The 18,348-nt window shown below is 48.9% G+C and overlaps 1 protein-coding gene across 3 annotated transcripts in view; it reads left to right on the forward strand.

Annotated features, from left to right (window-relative positions):
* The window catches only part of LOC129527629 (group 10 secretory phospholipase A2-like), a 41,653-nt gene extending 31,732 nt beyond the window's left edge, over nt 1-9,921 (forward strand). For all 3 annotated transcript variants that reach the window (XM_055365835.2, XM_063699631.1, XM_055365834.2), the window contains 3 exons: nt 1,401-3,235; nt 6,740-6,890; nt 9,117-9,921. In XM_055365835.2, the coding sequence (XP_055221810.1) occupies nt 3,139-3,235; nt 6,740-6,890; nt 9,117-9,291 (423 nt within the window). In that variant the 5' untranslated portion in view covers nt 1,401-3,138 and the 3' untranslated portion in view covers nt 9,292-9,921. The remainder of the gene's footprint in view (nt 1-1,400; nt 3,236-6,739; nt 6,891-9,116) is intronic.
* Nucleotides 9,922-18,348: the final 8,427 nt, after the last annotated feature.

Here is an 18,348-nt window from a genome sequence, read left to right on the forward strand (position 1 = left end):
AAAACAGCCGATACCAAAATTGTTTAGATAAACAGTTTGGTTTTTGTTGTTGTTGTTTGTTTTTGTTTTTTGCTTTTTGCTTTTTTGAGACGGAGTCTCAATCTGTCACCCAGGCTGGAGTGCAATGGCGTGATTTTGGCTCACTGCAACCTCTGCCTCCCAGGTTCAAGTGATTCTCATACCTCAGCCTTCTGAGTAGCTGGGATTACAGGCGCCCACCACTATGCCTGGCTAATTTTTTTGAATTTTTAGTAGAGACGGGGTTTCACCATGTTGGTCAGGCTGGTCTTGAACTCCCAACCTCAGGTGATCCACCCGCCTTGGCATCCCAAAGTGCTGGGATTACAGGCATGAGCCACCACCCCTTTTTTGTTGTTTTTGAAACAGGGTCTCACTCTGTCGCCCAGGCTGGAGTGCAATGGAGCAATCTCCCCTCACTGAAACCTCCTCCTCCTGGGTTCAAGGGATTCTCCCATCTCCTCCCAAGTAGCTGGGATTACAGGCTTCTGCCACCATGCCCAGCTAATTTTTTGTGGGCTCGCCCAGCCTAGGTATACAATTTGAATGAACTCCAAGGTCTAAGTCAAATTACCTATGATAACCCATTAGGTATCAGTGCTATGCACGTAAACTGGAGAAACAACTGATATTCAGAGCACGCAAGTCCGATGTTAACCATGGACTCATGTAGAATCAAGATGTCACCTTGTCCTTCCTGACTCCTTAAAGTGTTTGTTACTAAAGTTTCTGCAGTTGGGCGTGGTAGCTCACACCTGTAATCCCAGCACTTTGGGAGGCCGAGGCGGGCAAATCACCTGAGGTCGGGAGTTCAATATCAGCCTCACCAACATGGAGAAACCCCATCTCTACTAAAAATACAAAAAATTATCCGGGCGTGGTGGCTCATGCCTGTAATCCCAGCTACTCGGGAGGCTGAGGCAGAAGAGTCGCTTGAACCCAGGAGGCGGAGGTTGCGGTGAGCCGAGATAGCACCATTGCACTCCAACCTGGGCAACAAGAATGAAACTCTGTCTAAAAATGAAAAATAAAAGGCTCTGCATTCCATGACTCATCATGGAAAAGATAAAATGATCTAAATTAAATATGTATTGGTGTGCTGACTTATAAATTGCTAAAATAGTTCATAACCAATGTTTCATTTGTCAAATTCATGTTCCTGGGAAGACAATCAAAGCTTCAGGTGCATTTGGCTACCTCATGGGCCATTTGAACATTTCAGTTGTCAATTATCATTTTCAATGCATGTTTTCTGGTTGCTTTCTCATGCAAGAGGGCTGATATTACAACAGTAGATCATTATGGTACAGTGTATTTTCACCAGGTACTGAAAGCTTTTTATGGCTCACTGACTGGGGACAATCAATTCCTTCACAATCTAGAACCTGAAGATTGGACCTTCTGAGAACATCAGAGAAAGAATGTCCTTGCCATCCACAATACAGCAAAACTTCAGGACCTTGAACTTTGGGTTCATAATCTCACAAGAGGGAAGTTTTTCGCCGGAAAAAGATGGCATCCTTGATGTGAACAGCTTTTCCCAAGATCACAGATCAAGACTTCTAGTTTTTTTTTTTTGAGACAGAGTCTTTTTTTTTTTTTTTTTTTTGAGACATAGTCTCGGTCTTGTTGCTCAGGTTGGAGTGGAATAGCGCGATCTTGGCTCACTGCAACCTCCGCCTCCTGGGTTCAAGTAATTCTCCTGACTCAGCCTCCAGAGTAGCTGGGATTACAGGCGTCCACCACCATGCCCGGCTAATTTTTTTGTATTTTTAGTGGAGACAGGGTTTCACCATGTTGGCCAGGCTGGTCTCGAACTCCTGACCTCAGGTGATCCGCCTACCTCGGCCTCCCAAAGCGCTGGGATTACAGGCATCAGTCACCGTGCCCGGCCTTGTGATAGTGTCTTACTCTGGCACCCAGGCTGGAGTGCAGTGGTGCAATCTTGGTTCACTGCAACCTTTGCCTCCCAGATTCAAGCGATTCTTGTACATCAGCCTCCCGAGCCGCTGAGACTACAGGCACGTGCCACCATGCCTGGTTAATTTTGTGTGTGTGTGTGTGTGTGTTTGTGTGTGATGGAGTTTTGCTCTTGTTGCCCAGGCTGGAGTGCAGTGGTGCGATCTTCGCTCACTGCAACGTCTGCCTCCCGGGTTCAAGCGATTCTCCTGCCTCGGGCTCCTGAGTAGTTGGGATTATAGGCGCTCAACACCATACCCGGGGAATTTTTTGTATTTTTAGTACAGACGGGGTTTCATCATGTTGGCCAGGCTGGTCTCCAACTCCTGACCTCAGGTGATCCACCCGCCTCAGTGTCCCAAAGTGCTGGGATTACAGGCGTGAGCCCTGTGCCCAGCCTCAGTGTCTCTCTCTCTCTCGACTAGAGAGACTGACCAGGGACAATCAACTCTCTCCAGACTGACAGAGAGAGAGACAGAGAGAGCGAGAAAGAGACAGAGTCTGGCTCTCACCCAGGCTGGAGTGCAGTGGTGTGATCTTGGCTCGCTGCAACTTCTGCCTTCCGTGTTCAAGCGATTCCTGTGCCTCAGCCTCCCAAGTAGCTGGGATTATAGGTCCGCACCACCACGCCCTGCTAATTTTTGTGTTTTTAGTAGACACAGCCTCACCATGTTGGCCAGGCTGGTTTTGAACTCCTGACCTCAGGTGATCCGCCAGCCTCGGCCTTCCAAAGTGCTGGGATTACAGGCGTGAGTCACCGCGCCCGGCCAAATAAAATAAAATGTTAAAGCAAATTCAGGACTACCCCTCCTCCAAGTCTTCTGTCCCCTTTGGGCGCCCAGGTGAGCGGGGGAGGGGCTGGGGGAATAATAACATCAAAAGAGCGCCTTTTCCTCCCTTATTCCGAGGAGACTTCCCTGGTCCTGACTCCCGGTCCTGTCCCCAGTGCCCCGCGGCCTCTCGAGCCCCTTCAGTGACCAAGATACAGAGATCAGGACGCCTTTGCGCCGCCCCAAGTGCCCGCCCCTAGCTCGCTCTGCTTGGGCCGCGAGGGAAGGTGAGGTCGGGGGCGGAGCCGGGGCGTGACAGCCGGGGTGTGTGTCCGCCGGCCTTGGTGCCTCCGGTGGCCCTGCAGCACCGTCCCACCTCTGCCACCCTCCGATGGGGCCGCTACCTGTGTGCCTGCCAATCATGCTGCTCCTGCTACTGCCGTCGCTGCTGCTGCTGCTGCTTCGACCTGGCCCCGGGTCCGGCGAGGGTGAGTGAGGAAGGGGCTTTCCCGGAACTCAGGCGTTCCGGGATTCCTCCAGCCCTTCCTAGGGACCCAGCAGCCCTGCCTCCCATCCCTCTCCAAGTTCCTAGTTGCCCTAGAGCCCCCAGCTCGCTCTTCTAATGCTCACCCACACGATGCGCCCCAGCCTTCTGCAGGGCCCCCCACTCACTCCTCCCAGGGACCCAGAACTAGCCCAGTCCTTCCCCAGGGGCGCAGAGTCCTCTCCTGGCTCCCTCCCCTAACCGGCTGTGACCCTCTCCGGCAGCCTGGAAGCCTCCCGGTTGTCCTGATCTGGGGTCCGCGAACTTATCCTTCATTCCACCTGTCCCTGAGATGTGAGACACCAGAGGGTGGGAGGAGCAGGGGCAGAAAGGGCCGGCTTGGGGGTGGGAGAAGAATATATTGTGCCCCTGTACAACAAACCCCTGTGACCAAACAAACAAACAAACAAACAAAACAAACAAACAAAAAAAACAAAAAATAGAACATACTGTCCCTATCCCAGTATCCATCCTTTGGGGTCACTGTAGAGAGGTCTCCTGGGTGACTGCCCATTTCTGGGGTGCACAGATACATGTACCCGCAGAGTACTATGCAGACACCGCCAGCACACAGATGCGCAGGCACAGGACCAGCCCCAGACTCACCTGGCCCTCAGGTGTGCAGCTCCCACAGGGAAAAATACTGAGATACCGCTAGGGGGACACACGCACACACAGCTCAAGGATACCCGAGACAGCACTCAGGACAATTCAGATGCACCGTGTACACACACACACACACACACACACACACACACACACACTGAGAGAGAGAGAGAAAGGCACAGACACACATATGTGCACATAGACCATGGGGCTCACAGGATGCACAGACAACCCTGGCCCTCCCCGAGGAGGCTGCAGCGGGCAGACAGGGCAAACAGACCCCAGCGTGACCTGCCCCACCTATGTTGGCACAGAGGAGTGTTTTGCTTGGTTATAAGCACAGTGCTCATGCCTGCCCCATGCCTAGAACCCTCCCTCTATAGGGCTGTTGCTAGGGCTCTGAGATACCAGAGAGTGGTCAGGGACGGTGGCAGGGGAACCTTTGGGGACAGCTTCAGGGTACTGTGTTGGGACTGGGACATTGTCAGGGTGCTCAGAGTGGGCGTGTTCCCTGGGTCTTGGTGGATTTAGAGGTCGAGGGACCATTTCTGGAAGCTCACTGTGTGCCAGGGGAGCTTATATCAGAGCTCAGCTCTTTTTTTTTTTTTTTTTTTTTGAGACAGAGTCTCACTGTTGCCCAGGCTGGAGTGCAGTGGCACGATCTCGGCTCACTGCAACCTCCACCTCCCGGGTTCAAGTGATTCTCCTGCCTCAGCCTCCCAAGTAGCTGGGATTACAGGCGTGCACCACCATGCCCGGCTAATTATGTATTTTTCGTAGAAACAGCTTTCTCCATGTTGGTCAGGCTGGTCTGGAACTGCTCACTTCAGGTGATCTGCCCGCCTCGGACTCCCAAAGTGCTGGGATTACAGGCATGAGCCACCGCGCCCGGCCCCAAATGCGTTTTACATTTTCTTCCTCTTTGATTCATCTTTGTCCTCCAACATAAATATGCTACTTTTTCCACTGATAAAAAGACAAAATGGAATTTCAATCTGGCCTGGACTTCTCGAAAAAGTCAGTGTGATGAAAACTGTTCTAGATAAAACAGAAATGAGACTGGGCATGGTGGCTCATGCCTGGAATCCCAGCGCCTTCGGAGGCCAAGGCAGGAGAATCACTTGAGGCCAGGAGTTTGTGAACAGCCTGGGCAACATAGTGAGACCGCATATCTACTAAAAATTTAAAAATTAGCTGGGCATGGTGGTGCATGCCCGTATGTCTGGAGGCTGAGGCAGGAGGATTGCTTGAGCCCAGGATTTGGAGGCTGCAGTGAACTGATGGTGCCACTGCACTCCAGTGTGGGTGACAAAGTGAGACCCTGTCTCTAAAAAAAAAAAAAAGAGAGACAAGATGATCAGGATGAGCACAGTGGCTCACGCCTATAATCCCAGCACTTTGGGAGGCCAAACCAGGTGGATCATATGAGGTCAGGAGTTCGAGACCAGCCTGGCCAAGATGGTGAAACCCCTTTCTACTAAAAATACAAAAATTAGCTGGGTGTGGTGTCGCACGCCTGTGATCCCAGCTACTCGGGAGGCTAAGGCAGGAGAATTGCTTGAACCTGGGAGGCAGAGGTTGCTGTGAGCAAGATTACACCACTGTGCTCCAGCCTGGGCAACAAGAATGAGACTGTGTCTCAAAAAAAAAAAAAAAAAAGATGATCAAACACAATGCATCAACCTCCCAGAGCTGTATAAACCCTAACCCTAACCCAGGAAGCAGGGAAGCCTGTGTGTGAGTTTCCACTCTATTGCTGGTACCACTCGGCTCTGGCAACCCGGAAGGCCACCTTCCCCTGTTGTCACTGTGTAAGGAGGAAGGAGCACTGGTTTGCAAGTCAGAAGCCTGGGTTGAAGCCTCTGCTCGGGTTCCTGCTGGCTGTGGGAATGTGCGGTTACCTTTCCCGGCTGGCCTCGTTTCCTACATGTCCAATGCAGGGGTTCCAGTCACATACATTGGGTACCATTACATGTCCAAGCTGTGCCAGGATCTAGAAAAATGGCTGGGCTCAGGCCAAGGGGCCTTCCTGTCTGGCAGTGAAAATAAGAGGAGATACCAAGGGCCCTGAGTCTGAGTCTGGAGGGGAAGTCATGAGCACAGGGCAGTGCCAGGGCCTGGGAGCTGCCACAGAGGAGCCCACCTTGGTGACAGACACCTGTAGGCGCATCCGTGATGCCCAGTGCCCAACACAGGGAAGTGGACAAACGTTTCATGCACGACTCTTTTTTCCCTTCTTGGCTACCTTGAGGACCTTGATTATAATAGTTATCCTTTTTTTCTTTTTCTTTTTTTGAGACTCTTGCTCTGTCGTCCAGGTTGGAATGCAGTGGCAAAATCTTGGCTCACTGCAATCTTCGCCTCTCAGATTCAAGTGACTCTCCTTCCTCAGCCTCCCTAGTAGCTGGGATTACCAGTGTGCACCACTAGGCTCGGCTAATTTTTGTATTTTTACTACAGATGGGGTTTCACCATGTTGGCCAGGCTGATCTTGAACTGCTGACCTCAGGTGATCTGCCCGCCTGGGCCTCCCAAAATGTTGGGATTACAGGTGTGAGCCACTGAGCCCAGATGGATTATAATAGCCTTTTCATGCACCAGGGGCTTAATACTCATTATCTCATTTCATTCATATGAGTTGAAGTCAGCTTATCCCCCATTTCACAGATGAGGAAACCAAGGCCCAGAGAGGTTAGGAATTTGTCCAAGGTCACACAGCTAGGAAGTAGGATTCAAACCCAGACAGCCAGGCTGTAACACCTAGGCTCTTCTCAGGCTCATGCCCTTCCCAGGGGTCTGGGAAGCCCTGACCTGCAGCCTGTCACCTTTGTTTACCCCCCAGACTCCAGGACATTACGTGTGCACCGGCGTGGGATCCTGGAACTGGCAGGAACTGTGGGTTGTGTTGGTCCCCGAACCCCCATCGCCTATATGAAATATGGTTGCTTTTGTGGCTTGGGAGGCCATGGCCAGCCCCGCGATGCCATTGACTGGTGAGTGCATGCCTGGGACCAGGCCACAAAATCCCTCACACTCTGGGGTAGTCAAGGCTTATGAGGAAGTACCCAAAACTGAAGCTGGGGTTTGGTCCAGGGAGATCCCAGTGTGCAGTACCACTTTGCAGGCAGGCAGAGGCCTCTTGGATAACATGGCCAGTGAAGCCAGATCTTGGTACCAGCTGCTCCTTACCCTGGCCTTGAGCTGATGACGTTGCCTTAAAAACTTCGCTAGGAGCGGTGGCTCACTCCTGTAATCCCAGCACTTTGGAAGGCCGAGGCGGGCAGATCACTTGAGGTCAGGAGTTCAAGACCAGCCTGGCCAATATGGCGAAACCCCATCTCTACTAAAAATGCAAAAATTAGCTGTGTGTGGTGGCAGGCGTCTGTAATCCCAGCTACTCAGGAGACCGAGGCAGGAGAATTGCTTCAACCCAGGAGGTGGAGTTTGCAGTGAGTTGAGATTGCACCATTGCATTCCAACCTGGGTGACAGTGCGAGACCCTGTCTCAAAAGAAAAAAATAATAAAAATATAAAGTGACCAGGTGTGGTGATTCACACCTGTAATCCCACCACTTTGGGTCGAAGCAGGAAGATCACTGGAGACCAGGAGTTTGAAACCAGCCTAGGCAACATAGTGAGACCCTGTCTCTATATTAAACACACACACACACACACACACACACACACACACACACACACACACACACACACACAGGAAGCCAGACTATGCACTAGGAACTGCCGTGGGAATCCCTTTGCGTTCTCACAACAATCCCATTTCACAGATGAAGAAACCAAGGCACAGAAATATTCAGTAACGTGTCCAGGTGTGGTGGCTCACGCCTGTAATCCCAGTACTTTGGGAGGCCGAGGCAGGTGGATCACGAGGTCAGGAGTTCCAGACCAGCCTGGCCAACATGGCGAAACCCTGTCTCTACTAAAACTACAAAATTAGCCAAGCATGGTGGCGCATGCCTGTAATCCCAGATACTCGGGAGGCTGAGGCAGGAGAATCACTTGAACCCAGGAGGTGGAGGTTGCAGTGAGCCAAGATCGTGCCATTGCACTCCAGCCTGAGTTGGGATTACAGGCATGAGCCACTGAGCCTGGCCTGGTGAGCTAATTTTTAAATTTGTTGTAGAGACAAGAGTCTCTCTTATGTTGCCCAGGCTGGTCTCGATCCCCTGGCCTCAAGTGATCCTCCCACCTCAGCCTCCCAAAGTGCTGGGATTACAGATGGGTGTCACCGCACCTGGCCTCTGAGGAGGATTTCATTATAAACCTGCCCTGAAGGGAGAGAATCCAATTTTACGAGAGGGTGTAGCCTGGTGAGGCCTGGATGACCTCTGGAGGCAGGGGCTTGTGCCTGGGCTGAGGCCTGAGGGTCAATGGGCAGACATGAAGTTGCCCCAGGCAGAGGGTACAGTGTGGGCAAAGTCAGGAAGTGGCAGGGCTTGGATCACTCCAGGAAGAGAGAGGAGTCATGTGTCACAGGAGCTCGAGACCCAGAGAGTGAGGCAGGCAGGCAGGCAGGGACCAAGCTTGGGCACAGCCAGGAAGGCAGGACAGGGCATGGTGGGGCCAATGGAATCATTACCCAAGTCGGGGATTTTCAGGGAAACAGCTTAGATAAGGCCAGGTGTACAGTAGCTCCCACCTATAATCCCAGCATTTGGGGAGGCTGAGGTAGGAGGACTGCTTGAGCCTGGGAGTTCGAGACCAGCCTAGGCAACATAGTGAGACCCCATATCCACAAAAAATTTAAAAAAGGAGTTTGTGTTCCTGTAGTAGCATACTTGGGAGGTTGAGGTGGCAGTATCACTTGAGCCTGGGAGTTCAAGGCTAAAGTGAGCTGATTGAGCCATTGCACTCCAGCCTGAGCAACAGAGAGATACGCTGTCTTAAAGGAAATACAAATTAAAAAACCAGCCGGGCATGCTGGCGTGTGCCTGTAGTCTCAGCTACTTGGGACACTGAAGTGGGAGGATCACTTGAGCCCAGGAGTTCAAGGCTGCAGTGAGCTATGATTGTGCCACTGCACTCCAGCCTGGGCGGCAGAGAAAGACCCTGTCTCTTAAAAAAAAAAAAAAAAAAAAAAAACTTAGATAAGAGGATGCTGTGCCTCCCTGGGGGTCTTCAGTCACCCATGGTCCTGGCAAGAGAGGAGGGCCAGGAGAGAGCTTCACCCACCTGCTGTCCTGCCCATGTGACATTCGCAGGTGCTGCCATGGCCACGACTGTTGTTACACTCGAGCTGAGGAGGCCGGCTGCAGCCCCAAGACAGAGCGCTACTCCTGGCAGTGCGTCAATCAGAGCGTCTTGTGCGGTGTGTCCCCAGCAGCACCATGCCACCCACCCCGAGTATCCCCTGGGCATCCTGGCATAGCCAGATGACTTCCGTGCCCCTGTTGCAATAACCACTGCTTCCAAGTCTCTATAGACCACCCCTTGGGTATATCTAATGTAAGTGATATTTATTTTATTTATTTTTTGAGTCAGAGTCTCGCTCTGTCACCTAGGCTAGAGTGTGCTGATGTGATCTTGGCTCACTACAACCTCTGCCTCCTGGGTTCAAGCGATTCTCATGCCTTAGCCTCCCAAGTGGCTGGGACTACAGGCATGCACCATCACGCCCAGCTAATTTTTGTATTTTTTTCAGTAGAGGTGGGGTTTCACCAAGTTGGCTGGGCTGGTCTCAAACTCCCCACCTCAAGTGCTCTGCCCGCCTCGGCCTCCCAAAGTGCTGAGATTACAGGCGTAAGGCATGGTGTCTGGCCCTAATGTGAGTGATCTTTAACAATGAGGACTTGAAAAAGAAAACCATGAAGAAACCTAATTATTTGATGTCTGGACGACAAGGAAGAAGATAGAAATGGCATCAGATAATAAACAGTGTAAATGTTTATCAGAAAGGGGCTTGGGGTGGGGACCAGAAGGAGGATCGCTTGAGGCCAGGAGTGCATCTCTACAAAAAAGTTAAAGGATTTTTTTAACATTGGCCAGGCGTGGTGGCACACATCTGTGATCCCAGCTACTTGGGAGGCTGAGGTGGGAGGATCGCTTGAAGCCCAGGAGGTTGAGGCTGCAGTGAGCTGTGATCGAGTCACAGCACTCCAGCCTGTGTAAGAGGGCAAAACCCAGTCTCAAAAAAAAAAAAAAAAAAAGAAAAAATTTACCTAACCAACCACTTCCAAAGATACATAAAAAAAACCCTGCAATTAAAAATCTCAGGTCCCTCAGGCAATCCTACCAGATTTTGAAACAAAGCAATAACATAAGGACTGTAGTATTTATTTTATTTTTATATTATTTATTTATTGTTTGTTTGTTTGTTTTTGGAGTGTGGGTTTTTTTGTTTGTTTGTTTTTTGATTTTTTTTGTTTGTTTGTTTTTTTTGAGACAGAGTTTTACTCCTGTTGCCCAGGCTGGAGTGCAAAGGCATGTTCTTGGCTTACTGCAACCTCCACCTCTTGGGTTCAAGTGATTCTCCTGCCTCAGCCTCCTGAGTAGCTGAGATTACAGGTGCCCGCCACTACACCTGGCTAATATTTTTGTATTTTTAGTAGAGATGAGGTTTTGCCATGTTGGTCAGGCTGGTCTTGTACTCCTGACCTCAAGTGATCCACCCGCCTCAGCCTCTCAAAGTGCTGGAATTACAGGTGTGAACCACTGCATCTGGCCGTGGTATTTATTTTTAAGATTCCATTTTGGGCCGGGTGCTGTGGCTCACGCCTACAGTTCCAGCACTTTGGGAGGCCAAGGCAGGTGGATCACTTGAGGCCAGGAGTTTGAGAGCAGCCTCAATGGTGAAACCCCGTCTCTACTAAAAATACAAAATTACCCTGGTGTGTTGGTGCATGCTTGTAATCCCAGCTACTCGAGAGTCTGACGCAGGAGAATCACTTGAATCCAGGAGGCACAGGTTGCAGTGAGCCGAGATCGCACCACTGTACTCCAGCCTGGGCAACAGAGTGAGACTCTATCTCAAACAAAAACAAAAAGAAATAGATTCCATTCTGATGTATGGCATTTTCCATTTATAGTTTCCCTTCAAATAAATAAGAAAGCTAAAACAATGAAAACAACTAGGAAGTGAGTAATGGTACAGGGAGAATGCAGATAAGGCTTGAGTTTCGGCAGCGAGACTCAAAGTTATCTGAAGAGCTAGTCATGATCCAGACCACTAGTTCCATCCCTTTTTTTCTATTTTCTGTTACTTGAAAATAGACATAACAGGCTCGGCGCTGTGGCTCACTCCTGTAATCTCAAGACGGGCAGATGGCTTGAGCCTAGGAATTCAAGACCAGCCTGGGCAACATGGTGAAACCCTATCTCTACAAATAATACGAAAACTAGCATGGTGTGGTGGTGTGCACCTGCAGTCTCAGCTACTTGGAAGGCTGAGGTAGGAGGATCACCTGAGCCCAGGGAGGCTGAGGCTGTAGTGAGCCAAGATTGCACCACTGCACTTCAGCCTGGGCAACAGAGTGAGATCCTGTCTCAAAAAAAAAAAAAAAAAAAAGAGTAAAGAAAAAAAGAGGCTGGGCGTGGTGGCTCACACCAGTAATCCCAACACTTTGGGAGGCTGACGTGGGCGGATCACGAGGTCAGGAGTTCCAGACCAGCCTGGCCAACATGGTGAAACCACGTCTCTACTAAAATACAGGTGGGTGCTTTTAATCCCAGCTACTAAGAAGGCTGAGGCAGGAGAATTGCTTGAATCCAGGAGGTGGAGGTTGCAGTGAGCCGAGACTGCACCATCGCACTCCAGCCTGGGCGACAGAGTGGGACTCTGTCTCAAAAACAACAACAACAAAAAGAAAATAGACATAACATAAAATTAACTATGTTAAAGTGTATAATTCAGTGATACTTAGTATATTCACAATGTCATCCAACCACCACCTAAACTTTTTCATCACTCCGCCTCGAAAAATCCCTTTCCCCTTAAGCAATCCGTTCCCATTCCTCCCTACCACCAACACCTGGTAAACTTACCAGGTTACCAGTTTTCTATCTCTGGATTTACCCTGTCTAGATATTTCATATAAATAGAATCATACACTATGTTCCTGGCTTCTTCACTTAGTATAATGTTTTTGAGGTTTGCTCATTTTCTTTCTTTCTTTTTTTTTTTTTGACACGAAATCTCACTCTGTCGCCCAGGCTGGAGTGCAGTGGTGCCATCTCGGCTTACTGCAACCTCCGCCTCCCGGGTTCAAGCGATTCTCCTGCCTCAGCTTCCTGAGTAGCTGGGATTACAGACGTGCACCACCATGCCTGGGTAATTTTGGTATTTTTAGCAGAGATGGAGTTTTACCATGTTGGCCAGGCTGGTCTTGAACTCCTGACCTCAAGTGATCCACCTGCCTCAGCCTCCCAAAGTGCTGCGATTACAGGCGTGAGCCACCACACCCATCCTGTTCATGTTGTATTAATAGCATGTGTCAGTACGTCATTCATTTTATGGCTGAATAATATCCACTGCATGGATAGATCACATTTCGTTTATCCATTCATTCAATGATGGGCATTTGGGTTGTTTCCACCTTTTGGCTTATGTGAATAGTGCTGCTATGAACATTCATGAACAAATACTTATTTGAGTACCTGGTTTCAATATTTTGGAGTATATACCTAGGAGTGGAATTGCTGGGTCATACGGTAATCCTGTTTTACTTCTTTTGTTGAGACAGGGTCTTGCTCTGTCACCCAGCTTGGAGTACAGTGGCATGATCATGGCTCACTGCAGCCTCAAACTCCTGGGCTCAAACTATCCTCTTGGCTCAGCCTCCTGAGTAGCTGAGACTATAGGTGTGTGGCACGATGCTGGGCTAATTTTTTTGAGACAAAGTCTCACTTTGTCGCCCAGGCTGGAGTGCAGTGGCACGATCGCGGCTCACTACAACCTCTGCCTCCCAGGTTTTAGCGATTCTCCTGCCTCAGCCTCCTGAGTAGCTGGGATTACAGGTGCCCGCCACCACGCCCAGCTAATTTTTGTATGTTTAGTAGAGACTGGGTTTCACCCTGTTGGTCAGGCTGGTCTCAAATTCCTGACCTCAAGCAATCCACCCACCTTGGCCTCCAAAGTGCTGGGATTACAGGCATGAGCCACTGTGCCTGGCAAAGTGCCCAGCTAATTTTTAGCCTTTTTTTTTTTTTTTTGAGATGGAGTCTCACTCTTTTTGTCCAGGCTGGAGTGCAATGGCGTGATCTCGGCTCACTTCAGCCTCCGCCTCCTGAACTCAAGCGATTCTCCTGTCTCAGGCATGCACCACCACGCCCGGCTAATTTTTATATATTTTTTAGTAGAGACGGGGTTTCACCATGTTGGCCAGGCTGTCTCGAACTCCTGACCTCATGATCCATCTGCCTTGGCCTCCCAAAGTGCTGGGATTACAGTCGCCAGCCACCACGCCCCGCCATTTTTAAACTTTTTGTAGAGATAAGTTGCCCAGGCTGGTCTCAAAATCTTGGCTTCAAGCAATCCTTCTGCCTCTCTGCCTCTGAAAGTGCTGGGATTACAGGCATGAATCACCATGCCCAGTTAAGAGTTCTTTATATACTGTGGATACTGACTCTTACCAGATATGTGATTTGCAAATATTTTCTCCCATTATGTAAGTTGTCTTTTCACTTCCTTGATAGTGTCTTTGCACAAAACTGTTTAAGTTTGATGAAGTTCAATTAATCTGTTGTCTTTTGTTGCTCGTGTTTTTGGTGTCCTTAGAATCCACTGCCAAATCCAAAGTTATAAATATTTACCCTTAAGTTTTCTTCTAATAGGTTTATCATATTTAACTCTAATATTTAGGTCATTGATCCATTTTGAGTTAATTTTTGTCTACGGAGTGAGGTAAGGGGTTGAACTTTATTCTTTTGCATGTTGTTATCCAGTTATCTCAGCCCTCTTGGTTGAAGAGACTCTTCCCCATTGAATCATCCTGCTACCTTTGCTGAAAATCACGGCCGGGAGTGGTGGCTCACACCTGTAATCCTAGCACTTTGGGAGGCTGAGGCGGATGGATTGCCTGAACTCAGGAGTTCGAGACCAGCCAGGGCAGCACGGTGAAACCCCATCTCTACTAAGATACAAAAAAAAATTAGCCGGGTGTGGCAGCGTGCTCATGTAGTCCCAGCTACTCAGGAGGCTGAGGCAGGAAAATTGCTTGAACCTGGGAGGTGGAGATTGCAGTGAGCGGAGATTGCACCACTGCACTCCAGCCTGGGCAACAGAGCAAGACTCCATCTCAAAAAAAAAAAAAAAAAAAAGAAAGAAAAAGAAAATCACTTGGCTCTAGATGGAGGAGGGTTTCATCACTTTGAGCTAATAACTTGACTTCTCTTAACCTCAGCTTCCTTACCTGTAAGATAGGTGTTGTGAAGATGAGAAAAGATTTGTAAGATGAGAAACAGATTTTGTTTTTGTTTTGAGATGGAGTCTTGCTCTGTCGCGCAGGCTGAAGTGCAGTGGCATGATCTCTGCCCACTGCAAACTCTGCCTCCTGGGTTGAAGTGATTATCTTGCCTCAGCCTCCCAAGTAGCTGGGATTACAGGCCCCTGCCACCACACCCAGCTGATTTTTGTATTTTTAGTAGAGATGCGGTTTCACCATGTTGGCCTGGCTGGTCTCAAACTCCTAACCTCAGGTGATCTGCCCACCTCGGCCTCCCAAAGTGCTGGGATTACAGGTATGAGCCACCATGCCCAGCTGAGAAACAGATTGGATGGGAATTTTTCTTCTATCTCCTCCTCCTATCTTTATCTGAACTTCTCTCTGACCCCTGCTAACTCCTGGAGAGAATCAAAGATCTGTTCCAACTCTTGATTAAAACTCCAGGTTCTGCTGACTTGGTCTGCTCTGGTGGCAAAGAGGCTATTGTAAGCATTATTAGAAGTATGTTTTTATTTTTATTTATTTTTTGAGACAGAGTCTTACTCTGTAGCCCAGGCAGGAGTACAGTGGAGTGATCTCAACTCACTGCAACTCACTGCCTCCCAGGTTCAAGTGATTCTCATGCCTCAGTCTTCTGAGTAGCTGGGACTAGAGGTGCACACCACCATGCCCGGCTAATTTTTTTGTATTTTTAGTAGAGACAGTGTTTCACCATGTTGGCCAGGCTGGTCTTGAACTCCTGATCCATCCGCCTCGGCCTCCCAAAGTTTTGGGATTACAGGCACGAGCCACCGCGCCCGGCCTACTTGAAGTATGTTTTTAGATCTTCAGCTATATATTCTTACTACGGATTAGAACTTGGCATAAGAGCAAAGCTGAATTAATATGATGATATAATCAATTTTTAGGCCTGAACATGCCCCAGGTATCATCTCATCCAACCCTCTCATTTAGAGTTGGGGAAACTGGCTGGGCATGGTAGCTCATACCTATAATCCCAGCACTTTGAGAGGCCAAGGCAGGAGGATAGCTTGAGCCCAGGAGTTCGAGACCACCCTGGCAGCATAGAGAGACCCCATCTCTACAAAAGACAAAAATAAAGGGGAAACTGAGGCTCAGGGAGAGTAAGTGACTTATTCCCAAAACTGCCCCCTTCTGGTGTGGGTGATGAGGAGGTGAAATGAGGCTTCAGTGGGAAATCTGTTGAAAATCTTTCCTTTCTCCCTTCAACTTGCATATTCTGCTTGCTCCTACCCAGGTGGAAATGATATTTATAAAATATTGGTGTGTCTGTTGGTAGAGTCTGTGCCTGTTTACAGAACTGTCTTCTCTGAACCAAATGAAAGGAACTAAAATATCTATTATGCATTTTGGACTAAAAATATTATCTTATTCTGTTTGGAGATATTCTGAACATAGTTGTTTATTTAATTACAGGTTTGGCCCATTTTCCATTTATGGGCCTGACTTAAATACATTAAAAAAAATTTAAACCTATAATAATATTTACTAGCAGGCCTTAATTTTAAACTTAACCCTCGGGAGCTATTCTTCCTTTCAAATTTTTATTCTTCTTCAAAATATGATGCCATCGGGTTCCTGAGGTCATGGAGCAGTGGGGCCAGGTCTTGCTGTTGGCGGAATCTTTGTTGCTCAAGGAGAAAAGTAAGAGGACAAGCAGAGGCGTTGGGTCAGGAGACCCTGCGCTGGAATCCTGGTCCACCCCTTCCCAGTTCTGTGACCTTGGATGAGTTACCGAATTCTTGTAAGCCTCACTTTCCTCATCTGTAAAATGGGAATAACAGACCAGAGTTGCTGGGGTTGTGTGAGCATTGGAGATTGTATATGGCTTTGCTTTTCTTTTCCCTCCCCTCCCCTCCTCTCTCTCTCTCCCCCCTCCCCCTTTTCTTTTCTTTTCTCTTTTCTTTTCTTTTCTTTGAGATAGAGTCTCACTCTGTTGCCCAGGCTGGAGTGCAGTGGTGCTATCTCAGCTCACTGCAACCTCCACCTCCCCGCTTCAAGCCATTCTCCTGCCTCAGCCTCCCAAGTAGCTGGGACTACAGGCGCACCACCATACCCAGCTAATTTTTTTTGTATTTTTAGTAGAGACGGGGTTTCATCATGTTGGCCAGGCTGGTCTTGAACTCCTGACCTCAAGGGATCTGCCCACCTCAGCCTCCCAAAGTGCTGGGATTACAGGCATGAGGATGAATGGCTTTTCTAAGGCTTTTCTATGGTCTGTCAACAAATATTACTGTGAGTCTACTCTGCCGGGCTCCATGCTAGGTTCTGGGCAAGGCAGAGCCACGAGGTATTGTTAAAAAGGAGGAGACAGGGAAGTAGTGTGTGCACCAAGTGCTTTGTAACTATTGTGTTGAGAGATAAAGCAGGTGAATTACTATACCTGCTACAACATGGATGAACTTTGAAAATATGGTGGGCTGAGTACGATGGCTCCCACCTGTAATCCCAACACTTTGGGAGGCCAAGACAGAAGTATCACTTGAGCCCAGAAATTTGAGACCAGCCTGGGCAACATAGCGAGACCCTGGCATAGTAGCGCATGCCTGTAGTTCCAGCTACTCGGGAGGCTGAGGTGGGAGGATCACTTGAGCTCAGGAGGTCCAGGCTGCAGTGAGCCGTGATCATGCCACTGCATTCCAGCCTGGGTGACAGAGTGAGACCCTGCCTCAACAAAAAAGGCCGGGCACAGTGTCTCACGCCTGTAATCCCAGCACTTTGAGAGGCTTAGGCTGGTGAATCACTTGAGGTCAGGAGTTCGAGATCAGCCTCGCCAACATGGTGAAACCCCGTCTCTACTAGAAATATGAAATTAGCCGGTCGTGGTGGCAGGTGCCTGTAATCCCAGCTATTCGGGAGGTTGAAGCAGGAGAATTGCTTGAACCTGGAAGACAGAGAGGTTGCAATGAGTGGAGATCATGCCACTGCCCTCCAGCCTGGGTGACTGAGTGAGACTCTGTTTCAAAAAAAAAAAAAAGAAAAGCAAAAAGAAAGAAAGAAGAAATACAGCATCGAGTGAACAGAGCCAGACATAAGAGGTCATGTATATAGGCTTTCTGTTGCTATGTTAGGAATACAAAAAAGAGGTCACGTATATCGTATGACTTCATTTATATGAATTGTCCAGAATAGGCAAATCCACAGAAATAGAAAGTAGACTAGTGGTTGCTGGGAATGCAGAAGAGTGGGAACGGGGAGCGAATGCTTAAAGAGAGTTGGGTTTCTTCTGTGGTGACCATCTCAATCTGTCACCCAGGCTGGGTGCAGTGGCATGATCACAAGTCACTGCAGCCTCAAAATCCTGAGATTAAGGGATTCTCCTGCCTCAGCCTCTCAAGTAGCTGGGACTACAGGCATGTGCCACCATGCTGAGCTAATTTTTGTATGATTATTATTATTATTATTATTTTATTTTATTTTATTTTTTTTTGAGGTGGAGTCTTGCTCTTGTTGCCCAAGCTGGAGTGCAATGGCATGATCTCGGCTCACTGCAACCTCCGCCTCCCGAGTTCAAGTGATTCTCCTGCCTCAGCCTCCCTAGTAGCTGGGATTACAGGCATGTGCCACCACACCTGGATAATTTTTGTATTTTTAGTAGAGATGGGTTTTCTCTATGTTGGCCATGCCGTTCTTGAACTCCTGACCTTGTGAACTGCCCGCCTCGGCCTCCCAAAGTGCTGAGATTACAGGCATGAGCCACCACGCCCGGCCTGTATTTTTTGTAGAGATGGTGTCTTGCTATGCTGCCTAGGTTGGTCTTGAACTCCTGACCTCAAGCAATCCTTCCGACTCAGCCTCCCAAAGTGTTGAGATTACAGCCCTAAGCCACCATGCTCAGCCTGGGGTGATAACAGTGTTTTAGTACTAGATAGGTGCCCAGCATTGTGAAGGTACTAAATGCTACTGACTGTACACTTTAATATGGTAAATTTTAGGTTGTGAGAATTTTGCCCCAATAACAAAAAGCAGGAGTGCATGGTGAGGATTTCTCTGTTACTGAGAGTGGTTGGGGTGAGAGAAAGTCTCCCAGAGA

This window comes from Gorilla gorilla, chromosome 18, assembly GCF_029281585.2.
Source record: "Gorilla gorilla gorilla isolate KB3781 chromosome 18, NHGRI_mGorGor1-v2.1_pri, whole genome shotgun sequence".
In the NCBI taxonomy this organism is placed as follows: Eukaryota; Metazoa; Chordata; class Mammalia; order Primates; family Hominidae; genus Gorilla; species Gorilla gorilla.